This window comes from Theropithecus gelada, chromosome 2 (assembly GCF_003255815.1).
Source record: "Theropithecus gelada isolate Dixy chromosome 2, Tgel_1.0, whole genome shotgun sequence".
NCBI lineage: Eukaryota > Metazoa > Chordata > Mammalia > Primates > Cercopithecidae > Theropithecus > Theropithecus gelada.
This window is the reverse complement of record NC_037669.1, coordinates 178245597-178265553: the sequence shown is the minus strand read 5'-3', so window position 1 is coordinate 178265553 and position 19957 is coordinate 178245597. Positions and strand designations below refer to the sequence as shown.

General features: G+C 45.4%; 1 protein-coding gene across 3 annotated transcripts in view; it reads left to right on the top strand.

The window, feature by feature from the left end:
* The window catches only part of OSBPL10 (oxysterol binding protein like 10), a 328230-nt gene that overhangs the window by 292178 nt on the left and 16095 nt on the right, over nucleotides 1–19957 (top strand). For all 3 annotated transcript variants that reach the window (XM_025376268.1, XM_025376267.1, XM_025376266.1), the window contains one exon: nucleotides 14874–15354. In XM_025376268.1, coding sequence (XP_025232053.1) covers nucleotides 14874–15354 — 481 coding nt within the window. The remainder of the gene's footprint in view (nucleotides 1–14873; nucleotides 15355–19957) is intronic.

Sequence of the window (19957 nt, the reverse complement as noted above, 5' to 3'; positions counted from 1 at the left end):
TTGTTTGGCATTTGGGCATGAGGCCAATGTGGATGGATCAGAGTGAACTGAGTGGGATTGGCAGGAGAGTAAGTTGGTGAGACAGCAGGTCATAGGGCCGTTTAGGATATTGTGAGGGCTCAGGATGTTGTTTTGAGTGATATGGGCGGCCCCTGGAGGGTTTTGAGCAAGGGAATATGTGATCTTACTTGTATTTTTGTTTTATTTTTATTTTATATTTTTGAGATGTAGTCTCGCTCTATCACCCAGGCTGGAGTACAATGGTGCCATCTTGGCTCACTGCAGCCTCCACCTCCTGGGTTCAAGTGATTCTCCTGCCTCAGCCTTCCGAGTAGCTGGGATCACAGGTGTGTGCCACCATGCCCAACTGTTTTTTTGTATTTTAAGTAGATACAGTGTTTTACCATGTTACCCAGGCTGGTCTCGAACTGCTGACCTCAAGTGATCCACCTGCCTTGGCCTTCCAAAGTTCTGGGATTATAGACATGAGCCACCATGACTGCTTGCTTGTATTTTTAAAGGGTAATTTTGACTCTGCTGTGAAAAATAGACTGAGGCGGGTGACTGGGGTGTGAAGAGCAGGGGTCAGGGTAGAAGAGGAAGCTGGCCGGGCGCGGTGACTCACGCCTGTAATCCCAGCACTTTGGGAGGCTTAGGAGGGTGGATCACAAGGTTAGGAGTTTGAGACCAACCTGGCCAACATAGTGAAACCCTGTCTCTACTAAAAATACAAAAAATTAGCTGGGTGTGGTAGTGGGCACCTGTGTAATCCCAGCTACTCGGGAGGCTGAGGCAGGAAAATTGCTTGAATCCAGGGGGCGGAGGTTGCAGTGAGCCGAGATCATGCCATTGCACTCCAGCCCGGGCGACAGTGCGAGACTCCGTCTCAAAAAAAAAAAAAAAAAGAGGAGGAAGCTACTACAGTAACCTAGGTAAGGTGCTGGTGGCACAGTGCTGGTGGCTGATTCTGGATGTGCATAGATGATACTGCTAACAGGATTTGCATATGATGTGCAGTATGAGAGAAAGAGAGGGATAAAAGATGACTCTAAAATTTTAGCCTGGGCCGGGCGCGGTGGCTCAAGCCTGTAATCCCAGCACTTTGGGAGGCCGAGACGGGCGGATCACGAGGTCAGGAGATCTAGACCATCCTGGCTAACATGGTGAAACCCCGTCTCTACTAAAAATACAAAAAACTAGCCGGGCGAGGTGGCGAGCGCCTGTAGTCCCAGCTACTCGGGAGGCTGAGGCAGGAGAATGGCGTGAACCCAGGAGGCAGAGCTTGCAGTGAGCTGAGATCCGGCCACTGCACTCCAGCCCAGGCGACAGAGCGAGACTCCGTCTCAAAAAAAAAAAAAAAAAAAAAATTTTAGCCTGAACAGCTAGAATAATTATTATTATTAATTGCTATTTGTTTTATTGTTTTTTATTTTTTGTTTTATTGTGTTTTTAAATTTTGTTTTATTCTTTTATTTCTGGCCTGAACAGCTAGAATAATAATAATAATTAATTGCCATTTGTTTTATTGTTTTATTATTAATTGCCATTTATTATTAATTGCCATTTGTTTCAATTATCTATTGCTGGTAACTAACCATCCCCAAATTTTTTTTATTCATGGTTATGCAATCTGGAATGGGCTCAGCAGGGCAGCTCTTATGCTGGTCTTGCCAGTGGTCACTCATGCCTGTTGTTCGCTGGTGAGTTGGACTTGGCCAGAAGAGCTGGGCTCTTCTTTCTTCGTGAAGTCTTAGGACCTTTCTCTCTTCATGTGTTCTTCCCACATGGTTTCTCCAACTGGGTCACCAGACTTCTTAATTGGCAGCTCAAGGCTTCTAAGATGGCAAAAGTAGAAGCGGATAAGCCTTCCTAAGACTTAGGCCCCAAACTGGCACAAGATCACTTCTATTTTATTTATTAAAGTAAGTCACAGATCCAGGCCAGATTGAAGGAGGACTATGCAAAAGTGTAAATTCCAGGAGGTGTGGTTTATTGGAAGTCACCAATGTAACAGATTACCACTCCATTTTATGGAGGAGGAGGAGACTAGGGAAGAACAGGTTGGAGATGTTGGGGCTATCACAAATCCAGTCTTGGATCTGATTAGATCTGAGATATCCATCCACTAGGCATTCAAAAAGACATGTAGTCATTTGGATATATACAAATCTGGAGTTCATGAGTGAGGCTCAGGTACAAGTTTGAGAGGAAACAATGTATAGATGGTGTTCACAGCCATGAGACTGGATGAGTTTCTCTAGAGAATGGGTAGAGACATGGGGAAAAATATCCAATTACAGGGTCCTGGGATATTCCAACACGGAGGGGTCAGGAAGATGGGAAGAATCTAGCAAAGGAGATTAAGAAGGTTCAGCCAGTGAAGTAGGATAGAAGTCAGAGGAGTGTGATGTTGTGGAAGCCACGTGAAGAGAGAGTATCAAGAAGAAAGAATTGATCAGTTGTGTTAAATTGCTGCTGATGGGTCCAGAAAGCTGGGGCCTGCAAATGGACCCTTGTATTTGGCTTTGCCAAAGTCTGATTGGAGTGCATTCAAGGGAGAATGGGAAAAAATGTGGTATAAAGACAGGGAGTAAAGATAGCTCTTTAAAGGAACTTTGATATTAAGGGAACAGAAAATTGGGTGGAACCTGTAGGAGTATCTGAAATTAAGGGAGATTTGGTTTCTTAAGATGCTTGAATGCTGATGGGATTAAGAGACAGGAAAAAATGCTACAGGAGAGAGGAAGCAGATGAGTGCGGGAATTTCAGGAGGTGAGAGGGCATGGGATCCAGTGCATGGAAGGGGAATTGGCCAGAGATAGGATAATCCATCCATTGCAGCAGTGGGGGCAGGCAGAGAGAGGGGTACAGACACCAGAAGATGGCAGGAGACCTTCGTGATTAAGCACATGGCTCTGAGCCAGACTGCCTGGGCTGGCATCTCACTGAGTTCCTGTCTATATATTACCTTGCATCTGAGTGCCTCTGTTTTCTCACATTTAAAAGGGGGTTGATAATCGTACCTTCCTCATAGGGCCACTCTGTATGTATACATAGTGATGTGTGAAGGACTCAGAGCAGTGCCTGGCACAGAGTGCATGCTGTGTTTGCTGTTATCATTATCAAGTGAACTTTCCGGACTGCTTCAGTTTTCCCAGTGAGAAAAGCAGGAAAGTGACCAGCTGGGAGTGAAAAAGAGCAAAGAGTTATTAGAGGTTTGAGAAGGGAGAAGACAGGAAATAAGTGGTTGGGGAGACGAAGCAGGTAGGAGGATTGTCACACACCACCAGGGGGCCACTTAAGGTTTTGAGGTTGTGAATTTAAACTCAGAGTCTGCATGTTGTCTCTGTTTCTCTGAGAAAGTTGAGCTGCCAGATTGAGATATACAGAATGTGAGGGGCTGGATTAAGCAGAGTTAAGGTTTTCTCGGTTAGTTGCCTGGATGGAGGGAGAGAGTAGCATTGTTGCTTGAGGCAGATCAAAGGGAGTAAGTATAGGGTTGGGCCAGGGACTCTACTGGGAGTGGAGGGAAGTGAGACCACAGCGGGGAGGTGGACAGTACAAGGTCAATGGGTCAAAGGTGCTGGTAGGACTAGAGACTGGATGGGGTGAATGGGACATATGGGGCAATAGCAGAGAGAGGGATGCTTGAACTTGAGCTTATGGGTGGTAGTTAAAGATAATGGCAGCCTAGGATGTGTGTGTCTGTTTGTAACCCTGTATGGATTTCTCAGAGGATGTAGTCTGAACTCCAATGTTATAGATATAGAAAAATATCGAACAGTGTATTTTGAATCCTTTCAGAGAGCACAGCTGGCTTCAGAGAATAGGTAGGAGGTTGGGGATGCAGATTGTGGCCAAAACTAGTGGATTGAGCTGTGCTCTGGTGATGAGGTCCCTAGCCTAAAGAGACCCAATTCATAGCTCATCAGTCAAGAACACGTTAGACAAGATTCATGGTTTGAGGCCGGGCACGGTGGCTCATGCCTGTAATTCCAGCACTTTGGGAGGTCGAGGTGGGCGGATCACCTGAGGTTGGGAGTTCGAGACTAGCCTGACCAACATGGAGAAACCCCGTCTCTACTAAAAATACAAAATTAGCTGAGCGTAGTGGCACACGCCTATAATCCTAGCTCCTCGGGAGGCTGAGGCAGGAGAATCGCTTGAACCTGGGAGGTAGAGGTTGCAGTGAGCCGAGACTGTGCCATTGCACTCCAGCCTGGGCAAGAGCGAAGGTTCGTCTCAAAAAAAAAAAAAAAAAGATTCATGTTTTGTTAGAGAAGCTTGCTGAGATAATTTTCTATCACTCTTAAATAATTGTTTAAGTTGTTACTAATCAAAGAAACAAATGACCTTATTTTAGACCTTCTAAATCAGCAACAAAATAGTAGATACATATTTAGCATATACAGGGTAAAAATGATGCCCCAACTCCTTGCTGATGGCATTATAAATTGATTGCATTTTTAGAAAGCATTGACTGCATGTGTCAAAAATCATAGCAATGTTCACTGAAACTTTTTAAAAAATTAATTTTAAAATTAAATGTTGAATGGATACAAAAGAATATAAAATATATGGATAATATAGGGCAGGGGTCAGCAAACCTTTTTTTTTTTTTTTTTTTTTTTTTAAACAGAGTGTTGCTCTGTCACCCAGACTGGAGTGCAGTGGCGTGATCTCGGCTTAACTCCAACCTCGGCCTCCCAAGTTCAAGTGATTCTCCTGCCTCAGCTTCCTGAGTAGATGGGATCACAGGTGCACACCACCATGCCAAGCTAATTTTTGTATTTTTAGTAGAGATGGGGTTTCACCATATTGACCAGGCTGGTCTTGAACTCCCAACCTCAGGTGATCTGCCCACCTCGACCTCCCAAAGTGCTGGAATTACGGGCAAGAGCCATTGCACACAGCCGGCAAACATTTTCTGTAAAAGGTCAGACAGGTGGCTCACATCCGTAATCCCAGTGGTTTTGGATGCTGAGGCAGAAGGATCGCTTGAGGCCAGGAGTTTGAGACCAGCTTGAGCAACCTAGCAAGACCTTGTCTCTACCAAAACTACTTTAAAATTAGCCAGGTGTGGTAACACATACCTATAGTCCCAGCTACTGGGGAGGCTGAGGCAGAAGGATCACTTAAGCCTAGGATTTTGAGGCTGCAGTGAGCTATGATCATACCACTGCACTCCAGTCTGGGCAACAGAGCAAGACATTGTTTTAAAAAATTTTGTATTTAATTAAATAAAAGACCAGATAACAAGTGTTTTTGGCTTTGTAGAGCGTGTTCTATCTACTGCAACCATTCAACTCTGCCATTTGACCACAAAGGCAGCTGTAGATAATGCAGAAATGAATGGTTATAGTTTGTTCAAGTAAAACTGGTTGTCAAAGCAAGTGGAGATTTGGCCCATGGCTTATATTTGTCGACCCCTGGTATATAGAATCACACTACAGCAGACATCATGTACTCACCACGGGTTTACCGAAAGTGACATCGTTACCTGTGTACGTTTCAATGGATATATAACATTCTACCATATGGCTGCGTTATCATTTACTTTCCCAACAAATAGTCTGTGGTTGGTCACGTTGTCTCTTTTTGGCTTCTTGCTGTTATAGGTAATGATATAGTGAACACCTTCTTGGTCATACAGCCTTTTTCCTTTGATTGAATTATTTCATTAGGCCCGATTTCTAGCATCAATCACAATATGCAAAGATTAACATTGTGGTGCTTGAGCTCCTTTGTGTAAAAGGGAAATTTTAATGAAAAGGGTCAGCAGGCCAGTGTTTATCCTGGAAATGAACCCCTCAAGGCAGAGATGTGGACCTCAGGGATCTCTGGTCTCCCTGGTCCTGCTTCCACTTCTCTTGCCAGATCCCTCCAGCTGTTCTTCTCCCTGGATCTGGTTTTCAGTGTACTGTCAAGCAAAGCCTGTTATCTCTCCCAAGTGTTTGCCTTTTAATACAAGACAGAGTGGAGACCTGGCTTCCCTAAGCTTGTCTGTGTAAATCTGTTTCATGAGGGGATGCAGTTTGTGCGATCTCCATGCTCCCTTTCTGTCCTGTTGGCAGCAGCTCATCAATCCACACTTCTAGAAAGAGTGACAGTCACGATAGTCTTCAGGCCCCTTGGGGGTGTTGAGCGACCCAGCATGGGCCTTGGCCAAGCAGCATTGATTCTCATTCCAGCTCTCCACTGACTTAGCCATTGTAAATTGCAAAACCTCTCTGGACGCTAGTTTCCTCATCTGTAAAATGGAATAGTCGTACCTGCTTACAGGCATCTAAGAAGGTTACACAAGATAATGAGTGCTGTGCCCTGGCTTGAGCTCTAAGAACAGTTTAAGTCTGCAATATTTCAAATATTCTCACGGCAATGTTTTTGTCTTATACAATTATTTCTCCTTTTTCTCTGAGCAGGTGACGGATTGTTTATAGAAGTATCAGAGGTGGTCCTGGGGTTGCTCTGGGCATTGTGAGTCATTTTAGCTTTCAGCATTGTCACTGAAATATTATGTGACAAGGTTGTGTCTAATTTCTGTTGCTCGTATCTTCCCTGGTCTCCAAATGAGGTTACTGTTTCCTGATCATAGGGGTCTATAATCTGAGCCTGCCTAGAATGAGCATTTCCTGGATGCTAGGTAGGCACTGCACGGATTTAACACTGCCATTTGGTACTCACAATCAGCCTAGAAGGTTGGTATTTTTATTTTCTCCATTTTACAACTGAGGAATTGAGTCCTGGGGAGAAGAATTTGCCACGTACACATGGCTAGTCACTGCTAAGGGATGACGTTCTGCTCCCAACAGAGCTGGTGTCTGGGACTCTGAAAAACACAGGCATTAACTTCAGCAGATATCTTTCTATGTAGTAAATATCTTCTTGGAAAAAGTAAAATTTTATTTCAAACTCTTCCCATCTAACAAAAATTTTAATGAATGCTGTTCATAATGCTTCAGGCACCATGAAATGGGTGTGAAGGGAGCTGGCAGGTTAAGGAAACCCAGGGAAAAGGTTGGCTAAGTCAAGAAACCTTTTGCAGTGTGAATTATCTGCCCTTTATTTTGTAAAATTGGATTTCCGTGTATTTCTCCTGGTTTTCTCAAAATAGGACATAAATGAACCTTTGTGGTGGTCGAGGCCTCTCTGCTTGCTTGTTTGCACTGGGTGTGTTTGCCCATCTAAGGGTAAAATAGGAAGATGACTTCCGAGGTTAAGAAGTGATGGTTCTTTTTTCTTTCTTTTCTTTTTCTTTAAAAAGATAAGGTCTTGCTCTGTCGCTCAAGCTGGTGTACAGTGGTGCAATCATAGCTCACTGCAGCCAGAAAATCCTGGGCTCAAGCGATCCTCCTGCCTCAGCCTACAAATGGCTAAGTCTGCAGTAAGACTACGGGTATGCACCACCACACGTGGCTAATTTAAAAACATTTTTTGTGTGTAGAGACAAGGTCTTGCAGCCAGGTTGGTCTTGAACTCCAGAGCTGAAGCGATCCTCCCACCTCAGCCTCTGAAAGTGCTGGGATCACGGGTCTGAGCCACTGCACCCAGGCAACTGGTGTTTCTTTGAAGAAAATTGCACCTACTCTTGGCCTTCTATTTGCAGAGGCCAGCTGTGCTCCCTGTTGTGGGGAGGGGACTATCCATCTTTCCAGGTGTCCTGTGCCTTCCCCTATGGTGATTGTTTATTTCAGATTTCTAAGAGCCTGAGAGCCCAACCTGAAGATTATTTACTTCTAGATTGATGCCACTTTAAATGTAATTAATTGTTCTCTGAGTCCCTAGTGCAGATCCTCTCTTTTTTTCCTTCCCCCCAAATAGTTCATTGTCTTAATTATGTTAATGGAAGAAAAGGCAGTCTTTATTGATGGCTCAGTAAATCCATAGCAGTGATTTCAGGTCATTTGGATGCCATCAGTCTGAACAGCTGGGCCATCACTCACCCTCTGTCGGAGGCAGACAGCCCAATTAGTACTCACCACTCCTTGGGTCTGTATCCCTGGTGTCCACTGTCCAAGAAATGGATGATTAAATTACTTATTTGCAAACACACACACACACACAAAAAAAAAAAAAAAAAAAAAAGGAGAGGGTGCCCAGGAGATTGTAGGACAGGAAGAAATCAGACCAGACTAGGAAGTCTGTTTTAATGAAAAGTATGACATCTTGTCCAGAGTGTTCAGTTCATGGTTTTGAAGTTGATCTGGTGTTCTGCACAAACTCCAGTGAAACACACAACAGAAGATGAAAGAGGAAATAGTAATTCTGCTCCCAACCCATTCTGCTCCATCTCTCCAGGTATTCTTTTTTTTTTCCTGCTCTGACAAAGCCACATCATTTCAAAGTACAGAATACATACCTAGTAGGTTGGACTTGATGTTGGCTGTGAGCCCATATTCCCTCAGTCTGCAATTTTGGGAAGGTTGTCTTTGAAAATTATTATGTTCTCAGGTATTGCATCCCCAGTAGAACCTTTTTTCTTTTTCCTCCAACTTTTTTATTTTGAACATTTTCCAATCTACAGTAAAGTTACCAGAATAGCAAAATGGACTCTCGTATTAGTTCTTGCATTGCTATAAAGAACTACCTGAAACTGGGTAATTTATCAAGAAAAGAGGTTTAATTGATTCACAGTTTTGCAGACTGTACAGGTTCTGGGGAGGCCTCAGGAAACTTACAATCATGGCAGAAGGCGAAGGGGAAGCTCTCAACATCTTACATGGCCAGAGCAGGAGAAAGAGAGCAAAGTGGGAGGTGCTATATACTTTTAAACAACCAGATCTCATGAGAACTCACTATCATGAGAACAGCAAGGGGAAGTGTGCCCCCATTATCCAGTCACCTCCCATCAGGCCCCATCTCCAACACTGGGGATTACAATTTGACATGAGATTTGGGTGGGGACACAAATCCAAACCATATCAACTCCCATATATTCTTCACCTTTTTTGGCCAATTACTGACATTTTGTGCTTTGCATTTCTTCTCCCTTCTTCCCTCTCTGCCAGCCTCTCTCCTCCACTCCTCCCTCCTTCCTTCTTCCATTTTTCTCTCTAGCTCCCAAGCTCTCTCCCTCCAGAACTTTATCCATACACATGCATGTACATATGTGTGTTACACATTGTGTTAGTCCATTTTCATGCTGCTGATAAAAGACATACCCGAGACTGGGAAGAAAAAGAGGTTTAACAGACTTAACAGTTCCAAATGGCTGGGGAGGCCTCACAATCGTGGCAGAAGGCAAGGAGGAGCATCATGTCTTACATGGATGGCAGCAGGCAAAGAGAGAACTTGTTCAGGGAAACTCCTCTTTATAAAACCACCAGATCTCATGAGATTTACTCGCTATTAATGAGAACAGCATAAGAAAGACCCACCCCCATGATTCAATTACCTCCCACTGGGTCCCTCCCATGACACGTGGGAATTGTGGGAGTTACAATTCAAAATGAAATTTGGGTGGGGACACAGCCAAACTATATCGTACATGTATGTTTATTTTTCGATTAACCATTTTAGAGTATGTTGCAGACATCATGACAGTTCTTCCCTACCCCTTTAGTGAGTATCTTTTAAGACTAAGGACATTATAGTATACATTTGTCACATTGGGAAATGTAACATTGAGGCAATATTATTTCATATTCAGCCCATGGTGAATTTTCCCAAATTGTCCCAATCATGTCCTTTATGGCTGTTTTTTAAAACTGCAGAATCCAACCCAGATCATGTTACATTTGGTCATTATGTCTCTAGTCTCCTTTAGCCTAGAAAATTCCCCTCCTTTTTCCCTTTCATGGCAGTGATACTGAAGAGTTCAAGTCAGGTTTTCTTTGCTTTCATTTTGTTTTTTTTCAGACTGTTCCTCAGTTTGGATTTGTTTCCCCCCCCCACCCCCCATAGTTAAGAGTTAGACTAAACAGTTTGGGCAGTAATAATTGGCAGAGGTTGCTGAGCAGAGCCTCTTTTTTTCCTTTTGGTAAAGAGAAGGGGAAGATGCCTTCATACAAGTGATTTCATTCCTTCTGGCTCCTTTGGAGCCTTTGAAGGCCCGTTCTGGATGTCATCCAGCCACATTCTTTTTGGCCCCAGAGGTGTCTTAGGAGATCCAGTAGAGTGTGGGGCAGACCGGTTTTGAGTCTACTCATTCATTAGACATTTAGAGTGCACTTCTGATACGTCAGGCTCTGGTTCCTTACTCCCCAAAACATGTTCCTGAAATAAGCTAGATTCGGTGTAAGCTGGCTTCAGCCCAGAAGTTGGTATGTTATGTGAATATTCTCATGTTCCTCGAGAGAAGCAGCAGCTGAAAACTTGGCTGGATATATTCAGAAGAATTAAAAGCATGGTGAGTGAGAATCTGCATTTAAAAATATGGGTAACTTCAATGTGTCAAAGGAAACAAAAGTGTCTCTCGTGCAGTTCATCTGTTTGTCTTGTTTTTTGCTGGGTACTAAGGGGTCAGGTGTCTGTCCACTACAGTTTTGAAACGTGTACATTAATAAAAGCAAAAAAGCCTTGCAGGTGGAGATATGTGTGGGGTGTAGAGGATGGGAAAGAGGGGTTGTTGCTTTAGCCTTGGAAGCAGAAACAGTCAGAAAAAGCTTCACAGAGGAGAGAGCTACTTGAGCTGATGAACTTTTTGTCATATAGACAGGGCAGGAGAAAGGGCAGAAAAAGGGAGTGTGTGTGTGTGAGGGGAGATTTGTGCAGGGAGGGATGGGGGCAGTCAGTCAGGATATTGTGTGAGACCAGAGGGAGGTGGGGGCTTTATCTCTTACAGAGATTTTAGAAAGATGACTCTGGCTGTGGTGTGGAGGAGAGTTGGAGGTATGACAGGAGGCTGGACATCCAGTTCAGGAGCTACACCTCCCATGCCTTTCCTTCATTGCAACGATCTCCCTTCCATTTATGATGTTGATGATAGTGTTTGGAATGGTGGATTTTCTTGCTATGTTGGGAAGAGTGAAATGGCCTTAGAAGGTGGGGCTCATGTCCCACAGTCTTGCCCATTCTATCTCCTTTGCTCACTTCTTTTAAAAAAATTATTGTTATTATTATTTGTAGTGATGGGTTCTCACTGTGTTGCCCAGGCTAGTCTTAAACTCTTGGCCTCAAGTGATCCTCCTGCCTCAGCCTCCCAAATTCTTGGGATTACAGGCATGAGGCACCATGCTTGGTCCTTTCCCCTCTTCTTAATCCATGACAGCAGCTGGGGTGGCTCAGACATCCTAACTGTCTCCCTTGTCCACTGAGAGAAGATGTTCTTGTTAACCAGAAACAGATAATCGTGATGTGTCATGGGGTAATGACAGGGACTTGGAGGTGGCAGCTGGGAGCCTGAGGTTCCCTGCTGGCTCAGCCACTGGGTGGCCCAGGCATAGTGCCCTCGCCTGTGGCACCAGGGTGTTGCACGAAATCATTCTGAAGGCTGCCGTTTGGTTCTGACATTCCATGACTCAGGGTTCCCAGTAGAGTTCTTTTTCTTATTTATTTACTTACTTATTTATTTTTAATCCTTCAGCTTCTGAGTTCAGAAATGCTGACTAAATTGGGGGAAATATCTTAAATTCTTCTCCTTTTCAAAAGTACATAACTAGAGAGTAAACATTGTATCGATTTTCCTTGTTAACTTTAATCTTGGGTACAAACATGAGGATTCGTGTTCAGGGTGGAATTATTGCCACAGAAGCCCCATTGCCATAGAGTGGGGAAAAAGACACGAGCCGAGGTTACGAAATTATCTTTGTTTGAAGTTATACCCGTCAGGGCTGATGGCCTCCGTGTATGTTTCTGTCCTTCCCCTTCCCTGGCCTGCCTTCTGATCACAGGGCCCCTTGGACCTGGGAAGGGAGGGGAGAGAGCAGGAGATGGAGTCACTTGTGGAAGGGGTGCAGATGCAGACATTTGTTGGCCACCTGTCCTTTGTCAGTGATTTGGCTTCATTAAGGGATTTCCAGGCTGCTGAAATTCACACTCTGCAACCTGTGCCACCCTATCTGGGTGGAGTTCATAGGGGAGCCCTTGGGGGATTCTGGGGCAGAAGAGGGAAGTGTGATGAGTATTTGGGGGTCAATTACTCTGCTATTGGACAGCTATGTGGTGGGAGAACACAGCAGCCTGACCCCAGTGAAGCCTCATTGGAAGAGCAGCCCCCAGACAGCACAGTGATGGCTGCTGAATGACGACCTGTCCCCACGAAAAAGGCATAGGAAGTGATAGAGGTGGCATCTGAAGGCTGCTTCAAGCTAAATGCTTTTCTTGGCTGGATGAGATCCTAGGACAGCCAGATTCTCAATTTTTTCAAGTTGTGGATTAAAGAAAATTAGGAAACCTCCATTGATTTGCATAGTTGTGTTTTTAAATAATGTTTCTTCTTTGTGCGTATTATAAAAGCAAAGCAGAAAGATACTCAGAAAAAAGAGTGTTGAAATCACTCCGTTCTATCACCCGGACAGACATGTTAACGTTTTGAGTGTTTTTATGATTCTTGGATTGTATTACATGTTCAATTTTACATCTGGCTGCTTTTTTATTTAGCACAGGTACATTTTCTCCTGACATACTTTTTAAATGAAAGATAGAAAAGCATTAAAGGAGATCCACCAAGCTTTACCTCTCTAGCAGACGGGGTTTTTTCTAGTTTCCCCTGAAATTTCTGTACTTTGCTGTTCTCATGTCTGCCTGTCTCTCTCTGGACATCTGTATTAGTCCCTTGAGTGTCGCTGTGACAGAATGAGACTGAGTAGTTTTTAAGAAAAGTACATTTATTTAACTCGCAGTTCTGCAGACTGGGAAGTTTAAGAGCATAGTGTCACATCTGGCTGGCTTCTGGTGAGGGCCATGCACTGGGTCAAAACGTGGCAGAAAAGGGAGCGGGTGTGTGCAGAGATCACGTGGGAAGCACAAGGGTCTAGGAAGCCAAAGTCACTTCTAGAACAGCATGCTCTTGCGGTCCCTAATTCAGTCCTGAGAGAGTGAGAACTCGCTCCTGAAGGAAGGCATTAATCTCTTCGTAAGGGATCTGTTCCCATTACCTACACACCTTCTGCTAGTCCCCACCTGCTAACACTGACACATTGGGGATCAAATTGCAACACACATTTGGGAGGGGACAAACTCAAACCACAGCGGCGTCTCTTCTCCCTTCCATCATATCCAAGCCATTTGCAGGGAACGGGGTTGGAATCCTGAAGTAGAGTCAGGGTTACAGATCTGTGAGCCTGTGTGATATTTGTGGTCCGTGATCATACAGCCTCCCAAATGTTTTCATGGGGGTGAAGGACTGCAGAAAGGAAGGACAGAATTCGTTATGTAAAGAGGGATTGTATACCAGGCCCATGGTGTTGGTCAACTCACTGGAACCCGGCGTGTTGCCTGCATGGCCCAGCAGATCTGGGCTAGCTTTCCAGTTTCAAAATCCTGTGAGTCCACGTTAGGAGGAACAGGATGAGATGCTCCGGGTTAAAGCTGGCTGTGTGTTGCAGCTAAGTGGGTGGATTATTAATACCCGATAACTCTTTGGGAGGCCGAGGTGGGTGGATGGCTTGAACTCAGGAGTTCACGATGAGCCTGGGCAACATGATGAGACCCCGTCTCTACTAAAATAAAAAAAATTAGCTGGGTGTGGTGGCAGGGCCTGTAGTCCCAGCTACTCAGGAGGCTGAGGCAGGAGAATCGCTTGAACCCAAGAGGTGGAGGTCGCAGTGAGCTGAGATTGTGCCACTGCACTCCAGCCTGGGTGACAGAAGGTGACTCTGTCTCAAAACAAACAAAAAAACAAATACTCGATATTTGTTTTAAGTTATTTTAAGATCACTCTAGGACAGTGAAAAATGGACTTTCTCTTCTTTAAAAAGCAGCAACAGTAATGAGTTATGGGCTTCTCAGTTTCAGAATACCTTCAGTTGCTTTAAGTGACTTAAAGCAAATGATCAAGTAATCATTGGGTTACAGACATTTGGAGTTGTAGAGCCCCCTGAGTAACCACCTGGATCCACTTCGGATCAATGAGGAGTCTCTGTCTTATCTCTACCAGAGTTATCCGGGCCCCTACAAGGTTTCTGTCTTCAGTCATGGTGCCAATAACAAACGTAGGGGTAGCCACTCTGCCAGTCCTTTAGCAGCAGGTTCAGCAGGTTCAGTGCCAGGCTGCTTTGTAACTTCCACTGGTTTCTCCTGGACCAGCCTTGAGGACCGACCTTCACAGATGGAATCACCATGGCCCCTCTTCTGTGCGGCAGCTCTGTGGACATTTGCCTGCTGATGGGCCTGCCCCCTTCTGGAGGTGGGCTCTTTCTACAGTCCTACCCTTCCTCGGTCATGGTGGGGCTTGTACACCATTCTTCTACCGAGGTCTCCCAATGCACACTGTCATTGGTGGTGGGTCCTGGTCTGTCTGGACCCCCTATGAAGTGGCACCAACAAACCCCAGTATCCATGTTTGTGGGAACACATTGATTGCCGTCTCCCCTACCCCCGCCGCCCCGCTTGTTCGTGCCTGATGGCAGGGGGAATACAGAAAAGCCCTTTGAGGCTGTTTTCTTCACATCCCTAAATAATGGAGAGCTAGGGGAGAGATGGCAGTGGAGACTGGGACAGAGACTATTGTGTTAGCCCAGGTAAGCAAGGAAGAAAATCACTTAGAACAGTCTTGTTGACAAAGCTGGGCTCCCATTGATTCCACTGCCACTTCTCATTTCTTTGATATTGTTTCCCTTGATTTGTCATTTGTGCACAAGTCAAAACAGACTGCTCCCTGGCTGGAGATGTTCTGAATTTGCTTGACAGTGGTTGCAGCCTTTACTTTTCTTTTCAGCTTTTCCATGTAATCCCAGGGATTCCTGTCTGACTTTGTGTGCTTCCAAATGCAGGTGGTGCTTCCCACCTTTATCCTGGAGAAGCGATCTTTGCTGGAGATGTATGCAGATTTTATGGCGCACCCAGATCTACTGCTGGCCATCACCGCTGGGGCCACACCAGAGGAGAGAGTCATTTGCTTCGTGGAGTATTATCTCACAGCCTTTCACGAGGGCCGCAAGGGCGCTTTAGCCAAGAAGCCCTACAACCCCATCATAGGCGAGACATTTCACTGCTCCTGGGAAGTTCCCAAGGACAGGATCAAGCCTAAGAGGACTGCTCCCCGCTCTCCTGCTGGCTGTCATGAACACCCAATGGCCGATGACCCTTCCAAAAGCTACAAACTAAGGTTTGTGGCTGAGCAAGTGTCCCATCACCCACCCATCTCCTGCTTCTACTGTGAGTGCAAGGAGAAGAGACTGTGCGTCAACACTCATGTATGGACCAAAAGCAAGTTCATGGGCATGTCCGTGGGGGTCTCTATGATAGGGGAAGGTAAGCCATGTCGTGTGTTGGAGTTTGGCTCTTACACAGTGACATTTCTATACCTGGTAGATGATTGATAATTTTGTGTGTGGAGTTTTCTTGTTGTTGTTTTTAACTTGTTTTGGAATTAGAGGCTGGGTGGTAAAAGGGATGGGTTTTGTTATTTGGGGACAAGGTCTGTTAATTTCCCAGTGGGGCCAAGGTAATGGATATCTGCCTGACAGCCGCCCACCTGGACCTTCGCACCTGGACCTTCCCGTGCTGTGCATGTGCGTGCGCGTCTTACAGGTACGTTTTTCTTTCAGCTTTGCATGAATATAAGAGTTGGCCTCCAAATCTGTGAAAACACATTTTTATTCATCCTCACCGGTGTTCTGGCTCACAGACAATGAGGATAATCATGCTGCCTATTCAAAATCTGCTCATAAAAATTCCCAAGACAAATCTTTCGACTCTATGCTAGAAATTCTGAAGAAAGAACATAGTATAATCACGCCACTGGTGGATCACACATTCTTATTTTAGCAAATGGCTGTGAATGAAGTTTATTCATTGTTTGAAGAAACCTATAATAATCCTTGTTAAATTCAAGCGTCTGTGTTACTGGTTCTTCCAACTTATTTTTGAGTCACAAATCTCTTCAAGGCTCTAAGGCTGTGATTCTCTTCCTAGAAAAAAAGAATCGAACTCCAAATTTGTCTTTGAGTTTCAGAGAGTACATGGCTCCTTAGAAGCCCTTCCAAAACCCCATGAGATAAGAGCACGTTTCATTCCCTTAGCACATTTTTATCGAGCACCTGCTGGATGCTTGACATTGCCTTAGGAGCTGTGGCTACTTGAGTAAACAAAACAGACCAAAAAAAGCTGTGTTCTTATGATGCTTCTATTCTCCTTCTTTCTCATGGGGAAATGAAATAAGTAAATAAAATTGGTTGTGTGGTAAGTTGAAGAACGATAAGTGTTGTAGAGAAACATAAAGCAGGTAGGGGTCTGGGGAAGACGAGGGAGAGGGCAGTTGAACTTTGAGATGAGCTGGCCAGTGGGAAGGCTTCACTAAGGTGTTCTTTGAGCAAAGACCCAAAGTGGGCAAAGAGCGGTCAAGGCAAGCCTTATAGATCACTGGGAGAGAGTTCGTGTGCAGAAAGAACAAGGCAGAGGCCTAGAGGTAAAATGTCCCTGGCATGGGGATGGAGACAGGAAGCCCATGTGACTGGAGCAGGGTGAACAGGGGCAGGTGGAGGTCAGGGAGGTGATGGTGGCCAGATTATGTAGGACCTCATGGGCTATTGCTAAGGACACTGGCTCTTACAGTGAGGGAGCCAGGAAGCCACTGGCACTTTTGAGCCGGAGAGTACCAGGCTCAATCTCACAGTTCAGCAAGACTGCTCCAGCCATTTGTTGAAAACAGACCCTGACAGGGGTAGCGGTGGAAACAAGGAGATTAGGGAGGAGTTTGTGAGAATAACTAAGCAGGTGATGATGGTGGCTTGGACCAGGTGGAGAATAGTGGAGGAAGTACAAGTAGTGGAGTAGTAAGGATCTGGATGGGTTCTAAAGTTAGAGCCAAGAGGATTTGCCTCTGGATGGGATGTGGAGTGTGAGAGAAAGTGTTGCCAAGGTTTTGACCTGAGCACCTAGAAGGATGGACTAGCTGTTAACTGAGATGGGAAGACTGAGGGCTGGGTATTGGGCTACTTTGAAGGGAGAGTGTGGGAGCTCAGGGCGGTTGTTAGGGTTTGGTCATTGAAGGGAGTGCTAGAGTAGGCAATTGTGTATGCAAGCTGGAGTTTTATAGGGAGGGTCCTGGCTGAGATAAAATATTTAAGGCCTTGAGACTAATGTGACTGCTGAGTGAGCACTGATTTCTGAAGCATTAAGCAGCATGAAGAGGTCCACAAGATGAACGGCCAGCCAAGGAGACTGATGAGGGGTGGCCAGAGAAGTAGACTGAATGGAATGGGAGAAGGTGCTCCCCGCGAGGCAAGTGAAGAAACAGAAGTAGACTGAATGGAATGGGAGAAGGTGCTCCCTGTGAGGCAAGTGAAGAAGGGCTTCAAAGTGCGACAGTGATCAATTGCATCACGTGATGCCTGGTTACTTCAGTAAGATGAGAACTGAGAAGCGATCATGGATTTTGGATCATGAAGGTCACTCGTGACCTTGACAGCAGTTGTCAGTGGAGTAGCACTAGTGAAAATCTGACTAAAGTCAAGAGAGAAGGAAGGAGACGAATTGGGGACTGTAAATGTAGACAATTCTTCCTTATTTATGGTTTGCATGCAATGATTCTATTCAGGAAAATACCCACTCTTGGGTTCCGCTTCTCTGTTAGGTTTACACCCCAAAGTGCCGTCCCCCTTGCGTAGATAAGACGGCAACTCCAGAGTGCCCACAGATGCACTCAGCATTCATGTCGGGCCTTCACCGGGGTCTTCCTTGCACACAGGTCTAGTAATCAGCCAGCTCCTGCTGCACTCCTCACACCTTCCTCTCAAGGATCAATCAGGATCAAGAAGTTCACCAATGAGACATTCATTAATTTGTGCAGGAGGCCAGGGACACGCCTGTTACCAGGATGATCTTGGGCCACCCAGTTTAGGCCTTTTCCACAATTCAGATGGAGGTGGGTTGTATCTGTGGGGGAAAGATGTAAAAATACATCTATCTTTAGATAAACCTCATCAATAATGAATATTTTCCCCCGCTTAGGTTATCTTCTGTGAGAGTGCAGTATTGCAACTATTTTCCAATTAGAAAAGTCCCAATTTATGACTGGGTTGTCTGGCTTTTCCTGCTGTTGACAAGGGGAGAGGGATGCCAGAAGTCGTCTCTCTTCTTAAAGAGGAGCTGTTACCAGTGATGACTGGACCATGACATCTTGTAGCTGAAAGGGCATTTGTCCGCCATATGCTCCAGGGTTTCCAGCTGTGCTGTAGAGAATCCCAGGCTCCTTAGAGGGGCACAGGGAGTGAGTGGTGAGGCTGGTCTTCTTCCCAAGTCCACTCCAGCCTGAGCATCTCCATCCATCCTTACCTGTTTACCAGATGGACTTCCCTATACAAGTTTATTTCCAAAAGGATTCTCTTGCTTCAGAATGCTCAGCAGACCTTGGATGAGTCCAGCTATCCTCATTTCACAGATGAGGAGCCTGAGAGGGGCAGCTTGCCTAGGAACCTGTGCATAATTAACAACAATATCCATCCTGCCCTCAGCACAAGGCATTGAAGGGGGATGCAGGGCAGCTGCTGGGGTCTCCTTCAGTCAGGGGCCATTTCTCAGCTCATCTCTGACCTGTGGATGAGATACCAGAATCTGAGGAGGTTCAGGCAGCCCCCTGAGTTCACAAGCCCAGGAAGAGCAGAGGAGCAGGGTTGAGCAGCAGGCGGTGGGCCAGGGAAGGGGGACCTGGTCAAGGCAGGTTAGAGCCCTACATGGACACAGCCAGGGCTGTTGAGGCCTCTCTCTGACACTGAGAAAACTTGATTCAAGTGTGTTTCTCGGGGGGGCAGGGCTAGAGGAACAAGAGGTATTTCCTCACCGGCCTCTTTTCTGACCCCAGTGACTGCTTGTTCTCCTGAACTCTGCCTTCTCCTTGGATGAAGCGACAGGGAGCTGCCACCATGCAGTACGGTTTGGGTTAAAGCCCCCTGGCAGGTTTCAAAAAGTGTGTCTCAGCCCAGACTGGGGACTCTTGAAATTGCATGAACTGAGAGCTCTGGTTAGAATACTCGGGTAGCTCTTCCTGTGGAAAGCATGGAGAAGATTGCCAAGGACTCCCCTGTGGGAGAAGTTGTTCACACTGATTTTTATTCTTAAGTTTGTAATAAGAATGGGAGCAACATTAATCCTGGTTCTGACTTATCTGGGGCTCTGTGTTTTCGTAGGTTGCTTTAGGCTTGCCTCATGCTATGAGGTTTATATGGGTAGAAAAACCTTTTCCTTTTCTTAAAAACAAAAATTGGTATTCAGGAGACTCATCTCATTGTATTTAATTTTATTCCTTATTCTAAATTTCCCACATAATAAATATTTTGAAGATGAAATATGTTTGTTTGCTAGAGAAGGTAGAGAAGGCAGTTCACACTTTGTATTTATGTCCCGTATGCAAGATGATTCCTTGCACATTTTCTACAGATAGTATTTTAAACACGTTTATCTCCTTATCTGTAACAGTGGTGGCTCGAATAAATCTGTCATTTACCCATTCACTTATCCATTCATCCGTTTATTTGTTAAGTGATTGACACCATCCTTAATGCCAGAGATGCAGCAGAGGCCACAGCACACAGATTCCGGGCCCCCGGGAGCTCATGCTCCAGCAGGAGGGCCAGAGAGAAGACAAGACATGTGCGTGAAGTCCTCAGTGTGATAGATGATGATTGACACTAAGACAAAGTAGGAAGGAGGAGAGAGAGTGAAGCTGGGGCAGGGAGGTTGCAGTTTTCCCTAATGTGAACCTCAACAAGATAGAGCAGCTGAGGAAGGGCCTGAAGCAGGTTTAAGAAGGGGTCTTCTAGGCAAAAAAGAACAGCAAGTAGTAAGGCCCCAAGTTGCGAGCGAGTGGCTGGGGTGTTTTGAGGACAGCCAGGGGCCAGTGTGTCTGCAGCAGAGT